Source organism: Ammospiza nelsoni, chromosome Z, assembly GCF_027579445.1.
Source record: "Ammospiza nelsoni isolate bAmmNel1 chromosome Z, bAmmNel1.pri, whole genome shotgun sequence".
NCBI lineage: Eukaryota > Metazoa > Chordata > Aves > Passeriformes > Passerellidae > Ammospiza > Ammospiza nelsoni.
Window position 1 is genome coordinate 70,560,781 of NC_080669.1, and position 19,101 is coordinate 70,579,881.

Sequence of the window (19,101 nt, forward strand, 5' to 3'; positions counted from 1 at the left end):
AAGCATATGTACAAAGAAACAGAAAAACCTCACAAATCCATCTCTTCCTACTTGGATGAAAGTAGGGGGGAGTTTGTTTTTTTGAAGAACATCTGTATTGGTTATGTGTGGCAAGAGGGCGGCTAAGTGGGGTGGGTTCTATGAGAAGCTGCTAGAAACCTCCCCCATGTCCAACAGAGTTGATGCAGCTGGCTTCAAGACAGACATGCTTGGCTGAGGTCAAGAGCATCAGCAATGCTGGGAGTCCCTCTGGAATAACAGATTCAAGAAGGGGAAGAAACCAGTGCAATAGCAATTGCAGGCAGAGAGAGAAATAAGAATATGTGAGAGTAAGAAAAAGACCCGTGCTGGAGAAATCTGCTAGTGAAGGACTACACCCAGTAGAACAAACCATGCTAGAACAATTTGTGAAGAACTTAGGTGACTCGTTACACCTAAGGCTCATCTCAGGCTGCTGCACAGTTGCTGTTTCTGTCAAAATGTAAAGCTGCCCAACTTTTCCTCAGAAGTTTAGTACCTCTGAACATTGAGACAGTCAACTCAGACAAACGGCTGCAATTACTAGGTGCACTGGACATATATATGTACCTAGCTGAACAAGGAGTGAGAAACATTACCAACTGCCCAGTCTTATTATCCTTGTTCCTTGTACTGTCTTTCAGTAACTGGATCATCTTCTTCCAAAGCTGATGAAGCTCTGCCTTTTCTGCACCTTCCTCCTGTTTCATCCTTATTAGTTTCTGCCAAGTTTCAGCCACCTGTAAACAGGAACAAATGACCCATGCCGATTACTCTTTAAAGAGCTGAAAGTCCGATATAAGTAGTCAACTTGTCACAAAAATTCACTGAAAACTGGGTAAATAAACTCCTTAATACCAATGCAGCCTTAAGAAATCAGCATTATTTAATTTACTGGGTCAGGGATGCATGGGGGACTGCTCTGCCTGGTGTGCATTCCGATCCTCTGCAAGTGCATTGTTTACACACAGTCATAATACATATTATAATTGCTTATTACCATAAATCCCTCCCCTGGTTCAGTCTTTTATAGTCTTGTTTAGGCAGTGGCTGCATTCCTAAGCCAGATGACCTCCCCTTATCTTCCTTTTGTCCTTGCTCAGAAAGCAGATCCTGTACACCCTGTTTCTTTGCCAAAAGTGCACACACACAGTAGAACTCCTCATTCTTGGGTTACCCCTTTGGTATCAAACTCTATCACTCTAGGGTAGACAACATAGTAACATTTACAGTTACCTAGTAACCCAGATTTACTTGCTTTCTGATTAAATAAATAGCAAGTCCCAATGCATTGTGTGCAACCTCTCTACCTTCCACAGTAAGTAAGCTAGAGAACATCAAGAGTATATGAATTCTAACTCTGGTTCTTGGAGGAAACCAACAGTAAAAGTAAACCTAAATATCTAGGGCACTACAAACAGAAAGAGAACAAAAGGAGCAGTCCACACTGAAATTCCAGCATGGAAAAGTCAACAGAAATGGAAAGAAAAAATAGGACCCTGAAGCCTAACTTCAGGTTCTTGTTCCATATAGAGTAAGTCTGCCTTCATATGCTAAACTATCAGCATTAAATTTAGTTTAAGAAGCTGGTATACAATGAGGCTTTGGAGTTAACTGATAGCCTTCAGCCCCATGCTCCGTGCTATGTAAAATTTTCCATGTTCCATTGCTGGAGGAGAGGTGGGAAGATGACATACAATACAATCATGCACCACCAGGTAAGAAAACAGCCTTTTGAAAGAGCAAAGTGCATACCTCCAAAATAGACATTCTGTAACAATACTACAGAGATCGCAAGAAACATGACTGTTGACAACTCCCCCTCCCGGTACTGACTAGAGTCGATTTCTGCAAAGCTTGTGTTGCTCTGAAGAGGTTTTTTGTGTCCTTATCATTGTGTTGGGAATGCAGTACAGAAGACATATGCAATCAAGTTCAGGTTGTGTACATACCCCATCTTACCCTCTAGAACGAAGCTTCAGTAATAGCCTAGGAAGGGATCACCCCACTAGTGAAAGGCTCATCGGACACACAGCACTGGCCAAGCCAGGCAAAGGACACCTGACTCACACATACTGCATTTGATACCACTTTTGACTTCTAGAAATACAACAGAAGGATGATATTCTGCCCTTTCATTCTCAAAAATAATAGTCTTTGCCATTTCTGTCAGTTTAATGGATTGCATCTAAGTCTCACCCAGTGGAAAAGACAAAATACAGTTAAAATCAGTTCCTCCTGGTTGTGGTCCACAAGGAGATCTTAAGTGGTCTGTGGCCCATAAGAATGGGGGTTCCTTGATGAAAAGTTAGATCAAACGGAAAATAATTGTTAGAAGAAAGTGCTTGACCTACCTCTAAATATTTCTTTTCTTGATGGTATAGTTCCACAAGCTTGTTACATATATCACACCATTTCTGCTTGTCACCACTAGAAAGGAAGAAAATCCCCCCAAAACAAGCTAAGTTTTTATATAACAGTGTAATGCTTTTCAAATTCTGACAAATAATTTTCAGTAAGTTCAGTTGTCAAACTCATATTTGGACTACATACTAAAAATTGCCCTATAAGTTTTACTCATTGCTGCTCTGAACAAAAAAAAAAAAAAACTTTTATGGACTTTTGGATCAGTTTTCAAAGTAACCAAGCACTCCAGTCAGCTACAGTGACAGCTGAGCTAGATTTGTTTAGAACTGTGCCTCTACAGATTGCATGACACATATTCTGTGATCTTAAAGCAGTGAAAAATAAGCCTTCTTATTAATGCAGGCAATCACCTATCAGAGACAAATGCTTCAAGTTTGGACAGGAATAGGATAACATGGAATTCCATAAACTACTAGCCTCAAGTACGGGTAAGCTAAGAGAGTTTTTGCTCTACCGAAAGGAACAGGAAAAAGAAAACTTACCTAAGCAGAGAAAACCTTAGCACAAGGGCTGAACTACTGATGTGAGAAGGCTTCAAAAACTCAAAGTCTATACTCTATACCTCCAATGGCATTGACCAACTAGAGATCTTTAGACTGAATTTATAGCATTCAATATTCTTTACCTTTCATGAAGTTCCAAGAGTTTTTGGTACACATCTGCTAAGTCTCTTTTGACATCTGTTTGGTTGGGTTTCTCATACAAATTTGCTAATCCCTTAAGAAAAAAAACCAACAAAAAAAAAGTAAAGGAAGCAAGATTTTATGACAATGCTTATGTTTTATGAGAATGCTACCTGTTCTGTATACAAAAAATATTCCATTGCCTTCAATGGGGTCAAGTGTAAAGGCAGTAATCACTATGCAGAATTCTGCACAGCCCACTCAATCCACTTATTTTAAGTGAAAAGCTTTCTTCAATTTCTTTACTAATAACAACAATTTTTTGAAACTTGTATCGGTTACTTGATCTGGTCTGCACAAAAGACAGTATAAAACTTCACTAGGCCTTATAACCATATATATATATATGTATATGTAATATGCAAAATACATAACAACATATATACACACCCAAGTATTGTATCAAGAAAGCCAGAACCTAATAGCAAAAGTGAGGAAATTTCAACATACACTGAATTCAAGCCCCAACAGTTATACTTTAAAATACCATTTATACTGAAAATACTAAGAACTTTATTATCTTAGAGAAACATTGACTGTTGATATCAGCAACAGATATATAATATGAAACCTTATGTTTCATGAATTAATACATAACAAAATTGTAGGTTGTAAATCTACATTGCAATAGGCTCTAATGCACACACCACACAGCTGTTTTAAATGTAAACTTTTTGATTTCAAGTAACAATAACATTCATTAACAATCCACTTGATGCTGAAAGCATCAGATAAAACATTTTCTATCCGTAAGAGAAGAACTGTCAGGTGTTCATTGAGCTACAAGCATAGAAATTTTTGGACAAATTTACTGTATTTGTTTCAATTAGTGTTCTCCCTTGCATGCCTCACCGCTGTGTAGTCTACATAAGAAATACAAACTCAGATGTACTGAAAATAAAGTTCACCATGATTTTACATTGGACACACAACTAACAGGAAACCCCATCTACTCCAAAGCTTCTCTGGAACTTAAGGGCCTCAAGAAAACAAGATACAAGTCTTAACTCTGCTTTATTCCTATATTTAACTCCATAGTGATACCTTTGAGGGAAACAAAAATTGGATATTCACATACCTGCCATGCCAGTAACTGGTTTGGTTCAAGTTCAATAGCCTTCTTGTATGCTCCTTTGGCCTGATCAGGCTGCTCTAACTCAGCAGCTGCCAGGCCAATGAATACCCAAGCATTGTAGTTATTTTTTTCTTGCTTCAAGACTGCCTAAACCACACAATTTTAAGCAAAAAATGATTAAAGAAATGATTACACATTAATCTGATTAAAGAAATGTAACTTACACATTCATGTACTGAGTTTTATCACTACAGTTTGGTGAATTATTTTATATGGCAATATTAGGAGTTAAGTAATTTTAAGGAAGACACTGAGATTAGTAACTTCAGTTTCTTATACTAGAGGATGCTTCACACCTGATGTGTTGAGTTAGTGCTGTAGCTCAGCAATTAAAGCACTCCTAGGAGGTCTGGATTAGAAATGGATTTTTATCTCTATCATTCTAGACTTAATTCTCTTACGGCCACATGTCAGCAAATTAAAAAAAAAAGGGAATAAAAGTTTACATGGGGGAAACTAACACAAACAATCAATTAAGTTAATTCTGAAAATCCATCTCAACTATCACATCAATAAGGTACTCTACATTCTGTACTCTTAATTATACAGCTGTGGAGGTATGGGAAAAAGAACAAAATGTGCAAAAAGCCCCAAACTTGCCTTCCAAGTATAAAATTAATTACCTTGCAATGTTTTAAGGCCTCCTTGTACTGTTTATTTCTTATTGCATCTCTAGCACTCTTCAACGCTGCCTTCACCTCCTTATTTGACATTGTGGCTGCTAAATACAAAGGACATATCATCAGTTCTTGTAAAAACAGATATTCTGACACATACAAAATGTTTATACCTTTATTGCAGAGCGGTTATTTTAAACAGAGAAATTTAGTGCAGTATGCCAAAAATGCATACAGCACCAGAAACTAATGAAAAAGATGGCATAGTTGAAACTACTATGATTTAGCTCCAATGCAGAATTCACTCATTATTCCAAAGAGTTACATGATACAAAGTAGCTATCCAAGAGTGAAACTTTTTGTACAAGTTAAGATAAATTTAAGGAAGAGGTGTTTTGAGAGCCTGTAGTTAGGCCACACATAGCAGATCCTTTTTAAAAACAAACTAAGCAGTGAACCGTGTTTAAGACACCTATGGCCCGAGAAATGTGTCCCAGAGGCTGCTAAGAATCAGGGTTTTCTCTGAGAGCGTTCACAGCAGCACCGTGGCTATCTGTCACACCTCGGCGCGGCCCGCCCTTCACACACAGTCACAGCAGATTCTGCCTCTGACTACTGCCACGAATCAAAAAAGAAAAAGCATTTAAGAACACAGCAAAGAGGCATTGACGCTTTTTAACACAATCTTGCAATGTTTTGGCGTATGTTGTACACCAAAATGAACTTTAGAAACACCACAGTCAAAGCTGCCGAGATAGGATGAGACTGAGAAACAACACTACTGCTGCCAGGACTCAAAAAGATGAAAAACGCCACCAGCTGAAGAACAAAAAAACTTTTTAGGAGTTGCAAAGCAAAAATAAAGGAATGGTTGGACATAGGACGACATCGAATTTCAAAGATTTCCTCGGAACCTATAAAGAAATCTGTCGGACTTGAATCGCTCAGCAGCTCCTGGAGATAAATTTGCTTCCTACGAGGGAACAGACGCTTCGGCCGTCACAAACGCACCCCACCGCGGGCACTGTCCAGCCTGAGCTGCACAGTCACCTACAGGCAAAACACCCTGCGGCGCAAACCTGGGCACCGGGAAGGCCATCCAGCCCGGCCTCCGGGGCCGCGAACCGCCTGCGGAGGCAACCCACGCCTGCAGCCCCCCACCCAGGGAAAGCCGCGGCGGGCCGAGCCCCGAGCCCGGCGCCCAGGGCGGACCGAGCCCGGCCCCAGGGCGCGCCGCCGCCCGCCGCTGCCGCACCTGCAGCCGCCGCCGCGTCCGCCACCTCAGCCGCCACCAGGGCGCATGCACACTGCGACGCGGGGCAGTGACACGCCGCGGCAGCCGCCATTTTCTTTTGGGGCACCGTGGGAGATGTAGTTCCCGCTTCCCGGGGCGCGTTGGGAATTGCAGGCCGCCGCACTGGGCATCGTGGGAGTTGTAGGCCGCAGTGAGCGGGTAGCGTGCGCTGGGCCAAATCTTTCGCTGTGGCCAGAGCCCCGGAATCTGCTTTCGGAGCTGCTGCTCCTCGGTTAGAGAGCTGGGGGCCACGGTGGAGGGGCGATGCGAGACTGCGGGCCGCTGCGAGACGGCGGGCCGCTGGGGCTAGCTGGCGTGGCGCTGCTCCTCATGGCCGCCGGGTCGGGAGCAAGGCCGCAGCCCGCCGTCCCCGGGGACCAGCCCCGATCTAACGTGGTGTTGGTGGCCTGCGACTCCTTGGTGAGTGATTGGGGCGTGGAAGGACACGCTGACAGGTAAGGGCGGGGCGGGGAGGGAAATCCTCGGCGGTGGCCTGGACGGAACTAGCGAGGATGAGACACCGCGGCCCCATGGAAGCATTACCTAGGCCAGAGGCACGGGCATGCGCAAGCGCGATTTCACTGCGCGGGCCGCCCGTGGCTCGGCGGGAGCTGCAGCAGCACCAACAGCGGCAGCGGCAACGGCCGCAGCAGCAACAGCGTTAGCAGCGCGCCCGCCGTGCGACGAGACAGCCGCACCCCGACCGTTTACCCCAGTGTTCCGACGCAGACGCGGCCCGCTTCCCAGAAGGGTGCGCATTGCTCGCATCAGGGGCTTCCCAGCAGCCGAAAACCTCTGCGCAGGTGGCTCCCTTGGTCTGGGGTCATAGAGCTTGTCGCCCGGGAGGGGGACGAGCCAGCAGGACTCCCTGGCCGGACAGCTGTCCCTGGAGCAGGGCTGGTGTGTACAGTCAATGCTCTTCGGTTCGCTTGAAAAGCCTAATGGCAAGCAAGGTCACTAAACCATGTTACCCTTCCCATTGTAAGTCCTATGGCTGTTAAGTCTCCACAACAAATGGGATAGCGAATTTCTAGAATCACAGATGAAATTCCTGACTTACTGAGTGCCAAGTACTGGTTTATTGAGGCTCTTGTAAGGTATAACAACACAGTAAACTTGTCAGGCGTGTGTCTCTAGCAGTAGGCATGTAGCAGCTTCATCACAGTGATTTATTAATATATTTGGTTTACCCTTCAGACAAATAAATTTTCCCACTCACAAATTGCGCGAGGGCGTATCTGGCCCAAGTGTCCGGCTAGCTGATGTTACGAGGGAGGTGGCCGACACCCCCGGCGCATATACTGCCAGCCCCCCTCGGCGTCTTGGCCTCGGGCTGAGCTGGATGCGCGGTGTGGACAGAAGCGCGAAGGAACGAAGGCAGAGGTGACCACAGGCTGGGGGCTAACTCCGGTTTATTGAGGGTTCGATAGCAGGAACAGGTAGGGAGGGTGCCAACCAGCAAGTGGCAAGGAATGAGGGGGGAGGTACAGTTTTAAAAACAAGGGGTGGAGAGAGGAGGGGAGCCCAACTAGCCAATCGGGGAAGGGTACAAACATAACTGACAAGGGAGACGAACCAATAAATACAACATAAAGGAGGGGCCCCGGGACCACAGCCAACCACAGCCCCCAGAGAGGAGAAGATTCTGGAAACTTGGGAGGAGTGGGGGGTGATTGACTGGGCCCGGGGAGGAGGAAAAACTTACTTATAAGGGGAATGAAGGAGGGGTAATTATATAACAGGGAAGATTGACTGTTGAGGGGGAAGGGGGTTACCATGGAAACTAACTGTGAAGGGAGGCAGTGGCGGGAAAGTCAGGGGAGGGAGGAACCATTTTACAGAACTGGGGGGAGAATACATAAAATGGGGAAATAACTGAGGAAATTGAACAACACACAACAACATCTCCCCGTTTCTTAACAAATAAAGAAAAGGAACAAAAGAGTCCATATAAACTTAAATTTCGAGGACCCGCGGCTGGTCCGGCCAATCTTTGCATTCTTCGAGCTGGGGCTCGTCCGCCCATAGGTGGTCAGCGGGCGGCACGGTTGACCCCTCCTCATCCGCAGCTTCTTCGGCCTCCGAGGAGAGGTCCCCCAGCTCGATGTGCTCCTCCGCGGGCATTGTGGCATGATTAACGCTGGGCGAAGTGGCCTTGGATATCAGTCTTTGGACCAGACCGCGGATCACCATGATGAGAACTGAAAAAACAACCAGACTCAAAACAACCTTAATAACCGATTCTAAAATAGATGTGGCCCACCCGCTCAGGCCCCAACCCTTGAAAAGGTCCCCCAGCCAGTGACCTTGGGCTGGGGGACGACCCACGGCTCCACGGGTGGCATCAGGAGCCAGTAGGTGGTACTCCAGGGCCTGGGGCCAGCGGTGACAAAGCGGGGGCCATAGGGGAGATGAAACTGAAACGACAGAGAAAAGTAAAAGTATATCGAAACTATAAGTATGGTTCCTCCCCGAAAAGCCAACTTAAATAGAACATACGAGGGGATACATCAGGGAGAGGGGGAGAACAGGAGGAAATGTGAAGGAGGAGGTCCAACGGTGGAGGAGAGGCTGGAGGGGAAGGCTCTTCCTCCATGGGGGGGAGATCTGGAGGAGCAGATGGCAGATGGTGGGGTCTCCTCCGTCGCCGCCAACACGCCTGCCGAACTTGCGGTACAGTTCCTGCTTTTGTCCCCTGCTTCGGGACGAAGGGCCTTACCCACTTGGATGGAACCCACTTGGGACCTGAGGGGGTAGACACACAAGCGTATCCCCTCCCCCAGGTCACCAAGTCGAAGGGGCCCTCCGTCCGCCAGGTCTCCGGATCCTTAACTAGAACCGGAGGCCTGACTTTGGGCTGCAGCTGCTGGTGGCTGCCGAAGTGCCGAACCACTGGAGGATTTTGGCTGTCGAAAGAGCAATTAAGGAAGTTTAGGGTATACAATGCTCTCGACAGCCGGACGTGGGGGGTCTCCACCTTCATCGCCGGTTGTTGTCGGGACAGGGTCTTCTTAAGGCTCTCGTGGGCCCTTTCCACCATGGCTTGGCCTGTCGGGGAATAGGGGATGCCGGTCTTATGGACTATTCCCCATTGCTGTAGGAAGCTCCGCAGCTCCTTAGAAACATACGCAGGGCCATTATTGGTTTTTAGGGCCCTAGGGATGCCCAAGACAGCGAATGCCTGAAGCAGATGCTTCTGAACATCCGCTGCCTTTTCCCCTGTGTGGGCAGAAGCGTAGATGGCACCGGAGAAGGTATCCACTGAGACGTGGACGTAACACAGCCGGCCAAAAGATGGAACATGTGTTACGTCCGTCTGCCACACCTCGCAGCTCGCCAGGCCTCGGGGATTAGCTCCCGAGACCACGGTGGGCATTTGATCTCGTTGGCATTGGGGACATGTGGCCACGATCGCCTTGGCCTGGTCCTGCGTCAGATTGAATTGCCGAACCAGGCCGGGCGCATTCTGGTGAAAGAGTTGGTGGCTGATCTTAGCCTGGCCGAACACATCCGGGAGAGGGCCCTGCGTTACAGCAGCCGCGGCCAAAGAATCGGCACGACGGTTGCCTTCCGCAATAAACCTAGGCAGATCGGTGTGTGATCTAACATGCATAACGTAAAACGGATGCTCGCGGTGGGAGACCAACTCGACAAGCCTATTCAGTAAATTAAATAAATTTTTGTTGGAAACCTCCTGAAGAACTGCGCACTCAGCTCTTGACACTACACCGGCTACATACACAGAATCTGTTACCAAATTAAAAGGTCCTGGGAATCTCTGGAATGCCCTGACGACTGCATCCAACTCAGCAATCTGTGGAGAACCCTCCACAACAACAACATCGGTCTCCCACTGCTGAGTCTGAGGATCCTTCCAAGTCATCACTGACTTGTGGGATGCTCCAGACGCGTCAGTAAAAACTGTCACGGCATCCAATGGTTCCCTGCTTTGGACCTTTTTGAGAGATAATTTGAACTCCGAATTAAATAATTTGTGGGCCGGCCGATCAACTGCGATGCGCCCAGTGTAGCTGTCGAGTGCAAACTGAAGATATTCATTTGTTTGCAGCAATTCTTTGAAGGTTTTCAATTTTAATTGGCCCGATTCCAATTTAATTGGGATGTGTATGCATGAAAAATCACACCCTGCCAACTCCCTGATCCTCGATCTTGCCTTGAGGATCAGTTCGGCTACCAACTCCTGTGGCCGTGTCATCCTTTTGGACCTATTGTGGCTGAGGAACACCCACTCTATAATTAAGAGGGGGTCGCCCAGGCCCTGGTCCTTTAGGTCTTGGTCCCACTGGTGGATTATGCCATGGAGGTGCGGCAGCTTTCCCAGTACAATAAATTTGAATGGCAGGCCCGGATGGTACCGATGGGCCTGCCTGGCTGAAATAGTCTTTTGCACCTTCTCCAGAGCCACCTCTGCCTCTGGGGTGAGAGTCCTAGGGGAACTAAGCCCCTCTCCCCCTTTCAACAAATTGAAAAGGGGGGCTAGGTCTTCGGTGGAGATGCCTAGCCAGGGTCTCACCCAATTTAAAGACCCACACAGCTGATGGACATCCGCTAGGGTCTGGACTTTTGTCCGAATAGCCAATTTTTGCGGAACAATGGTCCGCTTTGTGATTTCGAGGCCCAGGTACTTCCAAGGTGGCATCCGCTGAATCTTATCCTGCTGGAGCTCGAATCCTGCAGCAACCAACGCATTGGTTGTCAGGTCAAGCGCATGGGCAAGTAGACTGTGGTCGGCCGCACACACGAGGATGTCGTCCATGTAATGATGGATGATGATGGCATCCCCGAGGGCTGTACATAAAGGTGACAGCAGCGAGGCAACGTACCATTGGCAGATCACAGGGCTGTTCTTCATGCCCTGTGGTAATACCCGCCAATGATAGCGCTTGGCCGGGGACTCACGGTTGATTGACGGCACCGTGAAAGCAAAGCGCGGGGCATCGTCCGGGTGAAGGGGAATTTGGAAGAAACAATCTTTTATATCAATCACTGCCAGGTTCCAATTTTGGGGGAGCATTGCTGGGGATGGCATCCCTGGTTGGAGAGATCCCATGTCAACAATTATATTGTTAATTTGGCAGAGGTCGGTCAGGAGCCACCACTTATCTTTATTTGGCTTCTTGATAACGAAGACCGGGGAGTTCCATGGAGACATGGACTCCTCAATGTTGCCCTTAAGTAGCTTCTCCTGCACGAGCTCGTTGAGCGCCTTTAATTTCTGCTTGTTAAGTGGCCACTGTTGGACTTGTACTGGTCTATCAGAAAGACAATCCAGCTTCCAAGTCCGGCGCTCATCAGTGGCCACTGCCCGAAAAACCTGGGGAGCCTTTGGCAGGTCAATTCTGGCCCCCCACTGGGCTAGCAGATCTCTCCCCCAGAGAGGCTCGCTGTAATCCAAAACGAACGGGCGCACTGAAGCCAATTGCCCGTCGGGCCCCTTAATTTGAACAATGCTCCTTGATTGTTTGGCCAATTGTAGACCCCCGACACCAGAAATCGTGCCCGCTGCACTTTGCAAATCCCAATGTGACGGCCACTCCCGAGAGGGAATGATCGTCACATCTGCACCCGTGTCCAAGAGACCCCTGATGACCTTACGATCCCCGCCCAACGAAAGCTGACATGTCAGGCGGGGCTTCTCCCTCCCTACGAGCTATGCCCAGGCCACCGACGGAGGCGATGTCCTCTCCGCGCCGCTACTCCAGTGGTCTTGGTCGGGAACGGGGATGGCCTGGGCGATGACCTGTCCCTTGGGAAGGAGAAGTGGGGGTCGGACACAGTACAGCCCTACCGCGAAACGATCCCGGTCGGTAGTGACCAGCCCGGGAATGATGTGCACGTCTTGCGGCGTGTGCTTTGTGTCACCGATGACAGTCCACCTGCAACGTCCTAGTTTCCTCCAGCGACCCGGATGTTGGAGATCGACAGACACCAGCTGGATGTTACTGTTAGGGATGTAAAAATCCCTAGTTAGCTGCAGCCTGTAAGGGGAAGCAGAGGACAAGGTGTTAAGCGCAGGAACTGCACCACAGGTATTTGTCACATCCGATAATTGAGTCAAGTCCGGCAAGACGAAATTTGGCGGCGGCACTCCCTTATCTTCCTCCTCCCCGTGTGTTGTTGCTTTGCCCGCCGCATTTTTGTCTGCGCGCAGGGAGGGGCTGCGCTCTCGGTCTAGTTTTTTGCAGACTTCTCCCTCTCCCTTTGCCTCCTGAAATTAAGATAGTCTGCCCTCATGGGACACTGGGGCATCCAGTGCCCCATCTCGCCACACACGTGGCAGGGGTGTGTGTCTGTCGTTCTTCTGCTGGGCCCTGGTGTCGGTGGCCCAGCAGCGGGGGCAGCCTCCAGGTCGAACGGCTCGGGCTTTGGGAGGTCGGCAAAGGCTACGGAGTTTCGGCGTGGGCGCGCAGAGAGTGGAACGTGAGCCACTACCGCCTCCATCATTGCCTCTACCGTGGGCCGGGGGGTCCGGGGGAGAGTACGAATTGCCTTTCTGCATTCCGCATTGGCGTTGTAATATGCCATTTTTCTTAACATGCACTCTCTCTCCCGGTCCCCGGACACCTGTGCTTCTACGAAGCGGTAGAGGCGTTCAATGAAGGCCAGGTAGGGCTCCTGCGCACCCTGCCGCACTTCGTCTTCCTCCCATTGGGAGGTGACTACTGCCAGCCTAAAGAAGGCTCGCTCCACAGCCTGAGCCGTCTCCACCAGATGTTGTGGGAAAAGAGCCCGAGCCTGGGCTGCCCCATTTGCCCATTGCCCCTCGCCCAACAGATGTTCTTCCTGTAATATCTGGCCGTCCGCGTCATGAGAAGTGGTAGGACTCCCCCAAAGGTTTGGGAGAACCTCCACAATCTCCCTCCTCCACTCCGCCACCCAAATCCGGAACTCCATAGGGCCGGTTAAGCTGGAGAAGAGAGCCCTAAGGTCAGCGGGTACCAGGTCTCCCCGTGCAAGGGCATCACGGAGCAACCCCCGGAAGTATTCAGACTCCCGGGAGTAGTCCTTCTGCGCCTTGCACAGTTCCTTGATCCTGGCTGGTGCTAAAGGCACCCACTGCGCCAGAGAACTCCCCTCTCCGCTTAGGGTGTACGAAACCGGGGCGGCTTCCAACAAGGGCGCCTGTCCCGGCCTCCGGTCATCCACTCCCCCCCCCCCGGAACACAAGGCGTGGGAACCGGAAGGGAAGGCGTGGGAACCGGAAGTGGAGGAGGTTGAGGCGGGGCCTGACATTGAGGCGGGACGAGGGGGCGGGCACGGCACACCACCCCTCTCTGCCCCCTGGGTGGAACATGGGGGCGGAGCCGAACAAGAAGGCGTGACAAGGGAGGGGTCTGCGGGGGGCTGGACTGGGGGAGGAGATACAGGAGGAGCAGAGGGAGGAGCCAACTGAATGGGAGGGACAGGGGCGGGATCAATAGAGGGTTGAACCGTGGGCGGAGGAATATAGGAGGTAGAGGGAGGAGCAGAATATGAGGGAGGGGCAGCTGAAAATGGGGTTTGGTCGGGAGGGAAAAAGGGGTTGGGATTTGGGAGAAAGGGATTCTGGGGAAGAGAAGGGGCCCTGGCGGGAACGGCCATGTGGCCGGCGCCATTTTGGGCACCCTGGGAGCCATCTTCAAAACCTTCAACGAACCGAACTTTGGGTTTAACAACTGGGGACTTGGGGGTAGGGACAGAGGGGTCGGGAAGAGGAGAAGCCTGGCCAGGGCTCCTCGAAGGGGAAGGCCGAGCAGGTCGAGGGGGAGCAGGGGCAGGTGGAACCCCCTGCTTCTTGTCGGCCTTTAAAATCCCCCTTGAGGACTCCTGCCTATGGGATGAGGGAGCGGAATGAGGGACAAGGGCAAGCGAACGTGGGGAACGGGGGGACAAAACAGAACTTGCGGGCCCTTTCTTCGGCTCCCCTACTGGGCGGAGAGTGGCGAGCACAACACCAGCCCAGTACGCCACGTTAACCAGTTTTGCCTCCCCGGACTTCACTGCTTCGTTTAATTTGGCCACAACGGCTGTCCAAAAACGTGGCTGTTTAACAATTTCCGAGGAGGCATTGGGGAACTTCGAAAAGACCCACTTAACTAGCAATTTTAACTCTGGTTTGGGCGCCTTGTGCCCACCAGTTAACAGCAAACCTTTAACATAATAATATACCTCTTTCTGTTCCTTTCCCAAGCCTGCACCCATGGCACCTTTCTAGCAGCAAAAATTTTACTACTAGAAAGGGGGAAAGGAAAACGATGACACTCCCCTCTCGCCCGGGGAAAAAACAAACTAAAACAACAAACCGCGACCAACGAGCCTTCACCCTCCCACCGCCCCGAAGTCCGGGGAAAAGGTGTGAGGGACAAGGAATTAGGGTGGTGGGTCCGGCCCCCGCATCCGGGGAGAGTCCGGCTCCCACGGGAAAGTTAAAACAACAAAATCTGGGTAATAGGGAAAAGGGTGGGGGGCAGGTCCCCAGAGCAGGGCCCGTACCCCTAGGGGAGAGTTTAAAAAAGCGAAGGGGGAAGTCCGGAAAGTCCCCAGGGAGAAGGGGCCCGGGCTTACCGAACTCGTTGGGGCGGCAACACAAACCGAGGCGAGGGGGTCTTCGTTCCTGGAGTCGTCCCGAAGGGTGCTTGGGAGTCCCGACTCCGGTCCCCAGGGAGCGCTGCCCTAAAACGGGCCTGCTACTACCTTGGGGTAGGTTGACGGCCAATGGAATTTATGAATCCCACACCGCGGGGTCCGGTCCGTGGTCAGATGTCCAGATGTCCACTTCTCAGGCCCCACGTTGGGCGCCAACCTGCGCGAGGGCGTGTCTGGCCCGAGTGTCTGGCTAGCTGATGTTACGAGGGAGGTGGCCGACACCCCCGGCGCATATACTGCCAGCCCCCCTCGGCGTCTTGGCCTCGGGCTGAGCTGGATGTGCGGTGTGGACAGAAGCGCGAAGGAACGAAGGCAGAGGTGACCACAGGCTGGGGGCTAACTCCGGTTTATTGAGGGTTCGATAGCAGGAACAGGTAGGGAGGGTGCCAACCAGCAAGTGGCAAGGAATGAGGGGGAGGTACAGTTTTAAAAACAAGGGGTGGAGAGAGGAGGGGAGCCCAACTAGCCAATCGGGGAAGGGTACAAACATAACTGACAAGGGAGACGAACCAATAAATACAACATAAAGGAGGGGCCCCGGGACCACAGCCAACCACAGCCCCCAGAGAGGAGAAGATTCTGGAAACTTGGGAGGAGTGGGGGGTGATTGACTGGGCCCGGGGAGGAGGAAAAACTTACTTATAAGGGGAATGAAGGAGGGGTAATTATATAACAGGGAAGATTGACTGTTGAGGGGGAAGGGGGTTACCATGGAAACTAACTGTGAAGGGAGGCAGTGGCGGGAAAGTCAGGGGAGGGAGGAACCATTTTACAGAACTGGGGGGAGAATACATAAAATGGGGAAATAACTGAGGAAATTGAACAACACACAACAACAACAAATACTAATCCTTCGTGTATCTTCACAGTTGTCTCATTGTGCCCACCAGCATACCAAGAATGCTTTGGTGTGTTTTACTCCAGGGAGCCTTAGTTTCTCTAACTCACCTGAACTCACCTTGTAGAATCAAACATAAGCTCTGTGGTGTTAAGCTCCAGGTGCTTTCACATTTCATCACTTCTCTTTAACTATGAGGAAGTTTTGATCCCTAACCTTCTTGGTCTTCCCTCCTTGACTGCACAGGTAAAAGCTTCTTGTCTGCTGCCTGTTTTTCTTGGGATGATTTTCTCCTAAATATTTGGTAAACATGTATTATCTTTTTTCAAACCCTGTCTTTAAACACATTCATTGTGATTTCAAAGACAAAGAAATAGCTTCTTCTTTATTTATGTAATAGCTCCTTATTGACTTTCCTTCCTTTGACTCTATTCTCTGTTAGTTTTATTTTCAGTAAATAGTCTCTCTTAATATTCCAAAATAATATGTGGTTTTTTTCTCCAGATTTTCACCTTTTAATGGAAGTCTATTTACCAATAGTTAAAATTACAGTATTCAAGATCGTGAGGGTTAGTCAATGTCCATTTTATATCCAGATGTTAGCAGAGGCTGTAAACAAACCTTAGGTGAACTTTTATATATCTCCTTTAAGCGGGGAGATTCTTGTAAACTGTATTACAGTGATTAATGAGGTAACCCTTAAAAAAGAAAAAGATAAAACCCACAATTTTTGTGGAATTCTTATGGAAACACTTAAGAGCAGGGTGCTGTTTTTGAAAAGTGTCATCTTTGCATAGTGCATACAAAGAAGAGTAAAAGAAATGTGTTGTGTAAGCTTTTTTTCTGATATTGATTTGAAGGTAGAAATAGATTAACCATTTTGATTACATCACTAGTAGACAATAGGAAGGATGGGGTACTGTTGAAACTAGCAGTTTTTCTGGGAAAAAGCTGAAGTCCTGCAAGCTGTTAAAAGGTCTGGGTTTTTATTAGAAAGTATGCCTGCCTTTGTTGTGGGTCACACTGCCTATGAACGAATCACAGCTATTTTGCCAAGTGGGACAAGAATTTTCTTCACAGTGATGCTGGATTGTGTTTGGCCTGCAGAACAGTGACCTCTTACTTGAACAGCCAGCTTTCTGCTGCTGTGTCACACCAGGCATTGTGCTATTCAAAGGGTTTCCTGCTGAAATGTGCTAGTAGGCAATTCAGCTCCTGAATTGCTACTTGAAATTTACTGTGTGATGGATGACAGGCTTTGCTTGCAATGCAGCTCAAGTTTCTGCATGAAAGGTGCTTGTTTGTGTTGAAGTAATTTTATTTCCTTAGGTATTTCAAAACCTGGAAATCCTACACAGTTCTTAGGGGATGGATTTCCTGAAATAGTTGTTAAGCTTCCACCTTCTCAGCCTTACTACTTTCACTGAATACCCTATCATCTGTAGAAACAACAATTATGTTACAGTACCCTAAGTGCACTGTGACACCAAGAATACGGAGTTATTTTGCTGCTGTGTCATTGAATATGGTATCACAGTATCAATGTAAGAAACTCTTGTCTCCAGCTGTTCAAACAAGAGTTTGTTGGAGAAATTTAATAGTGTGTTGTTGACAGGACTGCGCAGCAGTTGAGTACTTTTGTCATGGTTTAGGAGTAGTATTCTCTAATTTAGTATTCCCACTGAAATCACTTCAAACCGTGTGCCACTTGCTCACTTCTCTGTCCCCCTCCCATTCTTCTGCGGCAGGCTGGAGCAGAGAATTGGAGACACAAAAGATAAAGGTCATTGATTGGGGTCAGAACGATTTACTAGAAACGGCAGAACTAGAACAATTTACTAGAACAGTAACAGCGATGACATGAATAACAAAAATGTACAAGAGTGGTGAGCAATTCACATTTGAATGCTCACCGCTATACTATGCAGAGCCTGACAGTGTCTGTTGGCTGCCACACTGCTCTGACCTGGAAAGGACCCCTTTCCCTGTTCCTGGAAAATGTCATGTGTTACACAATAACCTCCATGTCTTAGCCTTGTCCCCTCCTGACTACTGCCAAAATGAACCCTATCCTGGCTGGAACCAGGACAACTTTCTAAAGAGCGCTTTCAGTCCAAAGTTTTGTTCAAGTTCTTATTGTGTATTACAGCTTTATTTCCAGTTTGTCCTACTGAGTGCTTGATCAAGATGCCATTTGTAGTAGTATACGAGATTAGGTGATTGCTCATTTAGCATGTTCTGATATGAGCTGAGTTCAGAGGCTGGGATGCTGCAGTTAGCTCTACTGGTGCCAAATGAAGTGCCTCTCTACATTGCTGGGTTATCCAAGAGTATTTCTGCCCGAAACCGAATGCTGGGAATTACATTTTTCTGCAGTTAAAACTGCAGATGTACTGCTGTCTATCTGTTCACTGAAGAGCCAGTCAGGCTAGGGCTGTGTTGGCTCATCTTATTCAACCAAGGAAGGGAATAAAAGTGACAGATGAAACACAGTGACATGAAATATGCATGAAACCTGGTTTCATGTGATGATTTTACTGTAAAATTACCTATTCAAAATATTTAATCTTTTTTCAGTTACTGATTGAAAAAACTGTCTAAACAAATAGGTTATTGAAATGAAATAAGCATTATGAAAGCATCAAAATTAGCATTATGGAAGTATCAAAAGGGAATCATTGTGGGTGAGATTTCTGTGGGAGAATAGCCTTTCTTTAGCTTTCTGATCCCTTTTCCAGTCCATAGTTTCAAATAAGTTCACAGAGAAGTAGTATGGATAAACCTTTAGAAAGGAGGAGGAATCAATGATGGTTTCACAGAAATATGTGCTAGTGCACACCTCTAAATTGGGATCCAGCCTTATTGTTCACTGCACCTATTCCCATTGAATGTGTCATGGTACAACCCCACCCCTGAAGAACTGGAGCTTGGAATATGTATAGTGATGCAGTGGAATTAATTTTACTATAAAGAAGCCCAGTTAATATTTCCATTGCACTTTTTCAAAAGTGATCCTTTTTATATTGTCCTACTTAGGGCTTCTCAACACTGTTTTCCAAACCTGCATAGAATCGGCAGCATTTGAGCAACACCAGTCCACGGTAACAAATACATGAATTAATGTGGCCGATAGTTTGCAACATTTGCATTGTTGCTTTTGTCTCATTGCAGGATGGACGCTTGACATTTTTCCCCGGAAATCAGACTGTGGATTTACCTTCCATAAATTTTATGAAAAGACGTGGCACTCTCTTTCTCAATGCCTACACCAATTCTCCAATTTGTTGTCCTTCGCGTGCAGGTAAAACCAAGCAAAACACCAGATAAATGCTTGCAATATGTCAATTTAAATATGTGGTAATTATGGGAAATTTGAAATTATTTAGTGGGGAGGGATTTGTTTTGTTTTTCAATAAGATACCTTTTTTTTTAGCTTGTGTTTG

At 48.0% G+C, this 19,101-nt stretch overlaps 2 protein-coding genes across 4 annotated transcripts in view; one reads left to right on the forward strand and one right to left on the reverse strand.

Annotated features, from left to right (window-relative positions):
* Positions 1-6,187, reverse strand: part of SKIC3 (SKI3 subunit of superkiller complex) — a 50,757-nt gene extending 44,570 nt beyond the window's left edge. The window contains exons 1-6 of one of the 2 annotated variants that reach the window (XM_059492446.1): positions 6,136-6,187; positions 4,887-4,984; positions 4,207-4,350; positions 3,071-3,162; positions 2,373-2,448; positions 618-758 (exon numbers count right to left, since the gene is read on the reverse strand). In XM_059492446.1, the coding sequence (XP_059348429.1) occupies positions 618-758; positions 2,373-2,448; positions 3,071-3,162; positions 4,207-4,350; positions 4,887-4,976 (543 nt within the window). In that variant the 5' untranslated portion in view covers positions 4,977-4,984; positions 6,136-6,187. Of the gene's footprint in view, positions 1-617; positions 759-2,372; positions 2,449-3,070; positions 3,163-4,206; positions 4,351-4,886; positions 5,048-6,135 lie in introns of those variants that run through there. The other variant, XM_059492447.1, reaches the window with a different exon arrangement.
* A 151-nt stretch (positions 6,188-6,338) lies between these two features.
* Positions 6,339-19,101, forward strand: part of ARSK (arylsulfatase family member K) — a 32,938-nt gene continuing 20,175 nt past the window's right edge. For both annotated transcript variants that reach the window (XM_059491819.1, XM_059491818.1), the window contains exons 1-2: positions 6,339-6,594; positions 18,830-18,959. In XM_059491819.1, the coding sequence (XP_059347802.1) occupies positions 6,439-6,594; positions 18,830-18,959 (286 nt within the window). In that variant the 5' untranslated portion in view covers positions 6,339-6,438. The remainder of the gene's footprint in view (positions 6,595-18,829; positions 18,960-19,101) is intronic.